Below are 8,334 nucleotides of genomic sequence, written 5' to 3'. Positions count from 1 at the left end.
ACTTTCTTGTAAGGTTATGTTATTCAGGGCTTGTCTGTTATTTCCTTTCTGATATTAAAGACTGGGTGTGTAATCTGTTAGGGCTTTATAGTACTGTTTTAGTAATGAAGAGGTGTTTGTGTCCTCTAGTTAGGGGTCCACTATTTCTGATTAATATACTTCTTTCGTTATCATATTGAGGGCAGTTGTACAGCACAGGAGTCAATTCTCACTGAAACTAGAGGAGTGGAGTGGGTCCTCAGCTAGGCCTAAACTATGTAGTTTGGCCATAAAGGAGCCAGCCATGCCCTGCCATAATAAATGCAGTGTAGAGCCCAGGGCAAACCAAGGTGAGCGGTTTGGGCTGACCAGAGACACTAGGTCAGTCCCAAATCTCCTGGTCACCTCTCCTTGGTGGTTTGCTTCCAATTAGTTTGCTACTGTTGTATCAGCAGTGTGGCTATGCATTTCCTTTCCTGGTTAATATAATTGCCTAAACTGAGGACTATTACCATGAAGTCAGTTATAAACAACAGTGCAATCCTCAGTGTATTACCTCAAGGTCCAATGGAAGAGCACCAGCCAAGACCTGTAGTGCAGGAGGACTGACTGTGCAGCATACTCTGGTGTGGTAGTGATCAGTATTATCCTCTGTATTGTGCCTAATTTTCTTTTGTTTCTCACTATGGTTGCTCTGGTAAACCAGACATCAGCTCCATAGGTAACAATTGGTAAGATGATTACCTTATAGATTTTTGCTAGTGTATATCTTTTCTAGGCCCCAACAGATCTACTAATTCAGGCTATCATTTCTGTGTAATTATTATTTTTTTTTTTTTGCAAGATAATTTAGGTAGGATAATGTAGCATAATGTAGGATGTTGTTATTTGGTTTTTAGGAGCATTAGCAACTAAGGCCATATTGCTCCGGGATATGCAGTGGTCATTCCCTGACCTTTCCACATCCTCCACATTTGGTGGTGACGGGCTCGAACCCCGGTCTAATTAGGTGTAGTAAGAAGGTTAACATGCTGTAAAATGCTATTCACAAGTATTTTCATTCTTGTGCTGTTTTGATTGAGATGTCATTAATTTTGTGGACCTTCTGGGCAGCCAGAGCTTCCTTTACAAGGATGGCTTTAGTTTTTTCCAAGAAATGAACAGTCTGTGTGTCTGCACCCATTGTTGTAGTTCTCTGAGAGAAAAGTTGGAGTGCCACTCTGCTGTTGCCTCTGACCTGAAGGATGAGGTCATCTGCAAAGGCAACTTTCCTAACAGTGGGATAATTTTTCTCAGTGATTTTAATATCAACACCAGTTTTATTGAGCCAGCTGTATGAGAAGCTGAGGCTTCTGTGATTACTGATGATTTCACACAACTTGTGCCATTACCTCCCTACCAGCATACCAGACAATCCTAACTACACCCCAACGTTCGTGATCTTTTTCTCACCAACAACCCTTCAAAATACATAGTCAATATCAGGTCTCTAGGTATCTCAGATCAGAACTTGGTGATGATCTGAGGTACCTTATCCGATGGACCATCTCTCTCTCTCTCTCTCTCTCTCTCTCTCTCTCTCTCTCTCTCTCTCTCTCTCTCATGTTTTGCATTATAAGAATGCAAAATAGGGTGATCTGTTTGATTTCCTTACTCTTCTTTTACTTGGATGGATTACTGTTTTAAATCTTCCAATCCTACAATTTGCTCAGATTATATCAATGAAATTACTTTGTTTCACATTCCACTCTAAAATCCTGTCCTTTATCTAAACTCGAATTTCCAATAAATGTCTTAAGGCTGTCCAAGGCAAGAAAGTAGCACACTGCAACTTGCTTGAATCCAAACCTCCAGTTTCATATTCAGCTTACACTAAACCTTGCAACAAGTTTAAAACAATTATTAATCAATCTAAACTCAATCTTGAACAGGCTAGAGTAGAAAAGTTACTTCTTACCTAAGTGGGAGTTCAGCCTTCTGGTCATTTGTCAAAACTACTGGCAGCACTTCCATCTATATATCTGTTACAACTTGATTCCTTAGCTAAAAATAAAGCTAACTTATTAGGATCTTACTTCTCTTTTAATTCTTATGTTGGTGAGTTTGGCCAGTTACTTCCTACCACAAATGCTTCCCATGGTCTTTCGTCAGAAGGATATTAGAAGAATTCTGGACAATCTTGATGCTACAAAAAATGATATCAGGTTCTAATGACATTTCTCAAAGAACATTTTTCTTTTTCTTAAAAACTTCCACCTGTTTTGTGCAGCCCTTTTATTCTTTCTTATTATACTGGTGTTTTCCTTTCTGAATGGATTTTCTCATATCCAGATAGTTTTGTCTTCTAATTATTATCCCATCACACTTACCTCTATCCATTCCAAAGTAATGGAGAAATTCATCACTCACCAACCCTTACACTATCTTGAAAACTTCCATCTGATCAATGATTGTCAATATGGATTTCTTCAGTGTTGGTCCATTGGTGATATAACTGGCTTATGTTACTCAGCATTAGAGAAATTCAATGAAAAATTTTGGTAATACTCAAGCAATTACTGTTGATTTTCACTAAATGTCATAAAAGTCTTCTAAACAAACTCCCATCTTATGGATTGCTGACTATTTTTTGCAACTGGGTAATCAGATTTCTTCCTGATCACTTGCTCTGCATACTGGTAGATGGCTCTTTGTCTTCTAACTTCTCAACTAATATTAATGTTTTTCAAGGCTCATTTCTTCATCCCACTCTTTTCCTCTTGATTATTAATGACCTTCTTCCACAGAATGGAAATCCTATTCATAGTTTGCTGATGACAGCACACTCCACCTTCCAGTTTGAGAAACCATGCACTTCACAAATTGTTTAAAATTATCAGATACCTATCGCCAATTCCTATTGCCAACCCAAGTAATTCTCCAATCAGGAACTTAATTAGCTTCATTCCATATAAAATTCAGTCCTGTCTTATTTCTCCCAAAAATGTCTGCCATTTCTATGCTCACCTTTGATGACACTCAGATTTTGAGAAAAGATCACATATTTCTATTGGGGATCATCTTGACTTCTATCTCTCTCTCTCTCTCTCTCTCTCTCTCTCTCGGTAGAAGCATGTCTCAAATATTGGTTTATTTGCTTAAAAAAAAGGGTTTTTTTTTAATGTCAATGTTATTTTTCTTCTAAACAGCAGCTCACTCTGTACAAATTGCAAATTTGCTTTGCCATGGAATACTGTACTTACATCTGTGGTGGTGTCCCTAAAAACCTTTCTCAAGCTTCTTGGTTCTATTCAAAAAGAGAACAGCAAGGTTAATTAATGACTAGTCATTTATGAAGTCGCTCCACTTTCTGGCTCAGACATTCAGGTTATGCTGCTAATGCCATGGACACTCTTCTTCTGAACTGCCATCTGTAATTCCACCACTCTCTTATGAGCCAGTCAAAACACATGCCTCAAACAGTTAACATCCAGTCGCTGTCCAACTCCAAGCCCACAGAACTAACTTTTCCTCCTCCTCACCTAGTCCAACTACTTTTTGTTCTTTGGAACAACCTGAAAGTTAAAATCCACAGATTTTCCAAGTCTTGCTTTAACAGGTATCTTCAGTCTTCTCAACTTTTAATACATGCACATAAGTACTATAGGTTCTAATACCCTTTGTGCTTTGGATTTTCATTAAAAAAAACATAAAAGCCATTTTTTCATTGTGAGGGTATTGTTCAACAAGAATATGCTCCAGAAGCACAGATGGTGAAATTCTGAGGCACATTTATGATGCAATTTGAAGAAAAAGACCAGGAAAATGCAACTCCAAAGACTTCATCATGATAACATACCATTATATTTGTCACTATTTTTTTTTTTTGACTAAACATGGAATCACTCAAGTCCTCTATATATTCATCATATATGACTCCATGTGATATATATATTTTTTTTGTTTTGAAAAATCTTTGAAAGGACACTGATTTTATAATGCACCAATGATAAAGAGTAATACAACAGCTCAAATTCTGGCGAGTATGAAATAAATCATAATCACCACAGTCTTCTTACAGAAATCATTGGAAAACCAGTGGGCTAATTGCAATACCTCAAGATTTGTGTTTATAGATTGGCACTATATTGAACAAGTAATCCCTATACTTTTTTGTGCAACTTAGAAAATAAAGATATATATATATATATATACGTATGCTAAATATGAATAATTTTAAGAACATTTGAAAATATAAATCTATTCAAATCAGTGAAAACTTAAATTTTGCATACTTTTATATCATCATGCCATTCTGTTTGACCATAATTCTTAGTCACTTCTGGCTGGAACATTTTTTGACCTGAAATGGAAGCAGCCAGCCTTGTTAGAGATTGTCTGCCACTTCCTCCAACTCCAACCAGCAGAGCATTACCACCAGGAAGTGTGAGAATTCGAGATATTCTGGATAAATGTTCTAAAGCATATCTAAAAATTAAAATTACATTCAATATTATAAAATTTCTAAAGAAAAGAGAAGAGAAGTACATGATGGTACAGATGAACTTAAATAAAATTCAGTCCTAGTGAATTTTACATGAAAAATATCTTTAGATAGGACACCAGTTAAAACAACAAAAAACATGTCTTGGTACTGATTTTCTAATCTAAGTGATGTTTGTACTTTTCATTATTCTAAATGCCTCAACTTTAAACATTTATATGGATAGAATCTCTGAAAAATAGTAATCTTCAGAATGGAAATTGCCATTTTTCTGTGTTTTTGGAAAATAAATGTAAACAAACACAAATTGCCAAATTAAATGTCAAAATCCAAGTATGTCAGGTAACAAGAGAATACCATAGTAGCTTGTTCAGTTGGCAGCACTGAGTACCTCCTTTTTGTTAACTTACCTGTGTGATTAGCTTATTGTTTATTAATTGTATTACTCTGCCCTATTTATTCTTTTATTACCTTTAAAATTTGGAAACAAGAAGCCCATAAGCAAGAAACCAAAGCTGACTCAACAAAACTGATAAGCAACTACTAAAAAAAATCACTTCAATAATGTTACATTACAAAAAAAAAAAAAAAAAAAAGTGTAAGTTTTAATTCATCATATGACTACTACTACATTTTACTTGCATTTCCCAATTGTGAGTTTCTTATATCCATATTTTTAGAGACAACATATTCTGCATATAGAAATAAAATTAATCACATAGAGAAATTGGCAAGAACTAAGTGTTGAGTGATTTGAGTGAGTGCTCAGATCTTGCATATAGCTTATCGCAACATGAAAAACAGTGCCAAAATACAGTATAATTAAATTTTATTTACTCACAAAAATGTGTTTTTAATTTTTTTCTCTCTTTTAAGTGTCAATAGAAAGACATGATGCAAGTTTATTAATTCCCAGGCTGTGAGTCATCAGGAGTTGAAGAGCTGTTTTGGACTAGGCTGTTGAGCTGCTAAGAGAACACAATTTTCTCTTAGCAATTCAACAATAAAATAAAATAAAATAAAATAAAATATATAATATAATTTAATTTGATTTAAGTAATATAATACAATAGGTCAGTACATTTTAATAAATGAAATTTTTTTTATTAATTTAGCAATAAAAACATTCTTATCCAAATGTAATGCTGTGCCACTTTTAGAAATAAATAAAGTAATTGTGGTTTGTTTTCCCACTATGCAAATAATGTCCAAATGAGAATTTGTGTTTGGCAGTTGGAAAACTATATTGCTAGTTTATAAGATCTGAGTGCTTATTTATGGCACTCAAAAGTCCACTGACAACAAACACAGAATATGCTAATTTATACATTGAACATATAACAGCAAAGCCAGCTGCTATAGGAATTATAGGGAGCATTACATTAAAATTATTTGACTTAAATATACTTGTATTAGGAGAATTCAGTATGCCATCCAGCAGCAACCAGTTTTGTGCCACCTGAGGTTTGGGTGAGAAAGAGGAGGAATCCAAATCTTCAGATGTCCAGTTTTTGATTAGCCAGATTTCAGACATTCCACCGTTATAATGCAGCAAAGAACAGTTCATTTTTATTTAAATTTTATTCTCATCAGATGAAAATAAATCAACTTTGCTTAACCAATGTTCATGAAAATGACAACAGATAAATCAAATAACTACATGTACCACATTTTTTTTTTTGGCCTTTTCCATGTTTAGACAATTATGTTAGTTTAATGCTTAATGTAAAAATTTTGGGGTGGAAAAACTATCTCTATTGTTATTACAGTCGATTCCGGTTAACAGGGACACATCGGGACTAGTGCATTTTGGCCCGATTAAGCGGCTGCCCCAATTATCCAAAGTTTCACGTAAAAAAATGTTAAAAATACAATGGACCCCCACTTTACAACTGGTTCACTATACAATCAAATCACGTTATGACGGAGTCTATTAAACAGCGCTTCTAATTAGCGAAAATAGGAGGAATATTATCCACAGGCTATAAAAGTAAAGATATATTAAGCACAAATTTACCCTTTATTACCTTACCACTTAAATGATATGTGAAAATCGGAATTAATACGTACTGTAATATGTACATACTAACTAGTTGACATTTCTGTTCACTGACATTTGTGGGGTGGGGATTAAAATTTAAAACAGCAAAAAGATAAGCAAACAATAACAAAGAACACGGCACACACAAATTGCAAGTAACATGATACGCGGAAGTGAGAACGGAATAAGTTACGAATCTTTAAAAATAGGAATGAAGAGAAGATTATGAAAATTAATTTTTTTATATGATTGAAGATTTCATGGAAGTGTAAACACATTTTACCATAATAACCCACAGAATTCCAGCTGTCGGTATTATCGCAAATTCAATAAGATTGAGTTTACTATTCGTTTATGATAGATTGCGCTAACAGAAAAACCCAATAAACAGGTGACTGCTAATTGTTTTATTGTTTTATGGTTGTGACCTCCAGAAATCGGACCGAACCACGTGGTATGGTCAGAGACAATTGTAGGGTGATCTCCAGTGCTGCAGTCTCCTGCTATTTTCTCGATTGGGTTCTGTTTTTTAAGATTTGCCCCAAATAAATGGCTGCCCCGATTAACCGGTGGCCTAAATAACTGGAATCCACTGTATTATCATCCTTATTAAAGAACTGATAATTTTGTTTACAAATTCCATTATTTGTTAAAACAAGCTTCCCTATGCCATAAAACAATTCGAACAAAACAATAAAATATAACATTATATAAACTGCATTATATATAAACCTCAGAAACCATGTCTCAGAATTTAGATTTTTATAATGACCACTCTTATACCATATGAATATTAAGATAGTTTATATAGCTATTATCTAAATTACTACACATTAAGGTAAAATTTCGGGATTCTTGCCAGAACTCATCCTTTAGACCATACATAGGCTGGTTTTTAAGGCCAAAAAATTAAAATGAATAAACACCAAATTACTATTAAGTTAAAATTAATATTACATATTAATTTTTAATATAACATTTTTCAAATTTTTGAAAAATATAATAAAATTAATTTAATTAATATTTTTTTAATACAAAATTTCTGGAGGATAATTACTATATACAATTTATGCATAGTACATTACATATTATTTTTTACACTATATATTCGTAGTTTTACTCAATTTGAGTAACATAATTAGCAGGATAAATAAAATAAAATGAATAAATTGAAATTATTCAATCCAGGAAAAACTTGCACAATGATGGGGAAGGGAATGAGTGGAGAGTGATCCCACTGAAATTTCTGGTGTATTTGATGCCACTGAAAATATGACAGATAGGGGATTTTTTTTGCGTGTTTCATACAAGGAAATTTATAAGGAATTGATTTCTGATATGCTTTTCAAACCACTACTAATAATGTTAAAAATTCATGAAAACAGGCAAGGACACGTGTATGTAAGTGACTTTACTGAAATTATGATCTAAAGTACACAACAGGCATTAGCTGATATGAAGAAAAGGGAAAAAAAGGGGTTCAAAAATCAGGAACCACTGATTTTTGAGAATTGTAGCCTTGAGATGGGGCGCCTTCGTAGCCAGGTGGGCAGGAGCAGTGCATAGCACACGCTTCTTGATTAGACCGAGGTTCAAGCCCGTGACCACCAAATACAGAGGATGAGGAAAGGCCAGGAAATGACAACCGCATATCCCAGGAGCAATATGGCCTTAGTTGCTAATGCTCCAAAAAAACAAATAACAACAACAACAACCTTGAGGTGGATGGATTCAAACCTCGTCTTCAGATCCTCTGTGTTGTTTTTATGCCTATTTCTGGAGGTGGTTGTGGGGAGGCACTGGGATTAGGCTGTTCTTCTAGTATTTGGAG

At 34.4% G+C, this 8,334-nt stretch overlaps 1 protein-coding gene across 1 annotated transcript in view; it reads right to left on the bottom strand.

Moving 5' to 3' along the window:
- Nucleotides 1-8,334, bottom strand: part of LOC150086891 (dynein axonemal heavy chain 7-like) — a 1,233,418-nt gene that overhangs the window by 592,816 nt on the left and 632,268 nt on the right. The window contains exon 33 of the mRNA XM_090372313.1: nucleotides 4,254-4,446. Within this exon, the coding sequence (XP_090228439.1) occupies nucleotides 4,254-4,446 (193 nt within the window). The remainder of the gene's footprint in view (nucleotides 1-4,253; nucleotides 4,447-8,334) is intronic.

This window comes from Mastigoproctus giganteus, chromosome 4 (assembly GCF_048544385.1).
Source record: "Mastigoproctus giganteus isolate SK-2022 chromosome 4, ASM4854438v1, whole genome shotgun sequence".
Classification (NCBI taxonomy): Eukaryota; Metazoa; Arthropoda; class Arachnida; order Uropygi; family Thelyphonidae; genus Mastigoproctus; species Mastigoproctus giganteus.
Note: the sequence above shows the minus strand (reverse complement) of the source record. Positions and strands in the feature narration are given on the sequence as shown.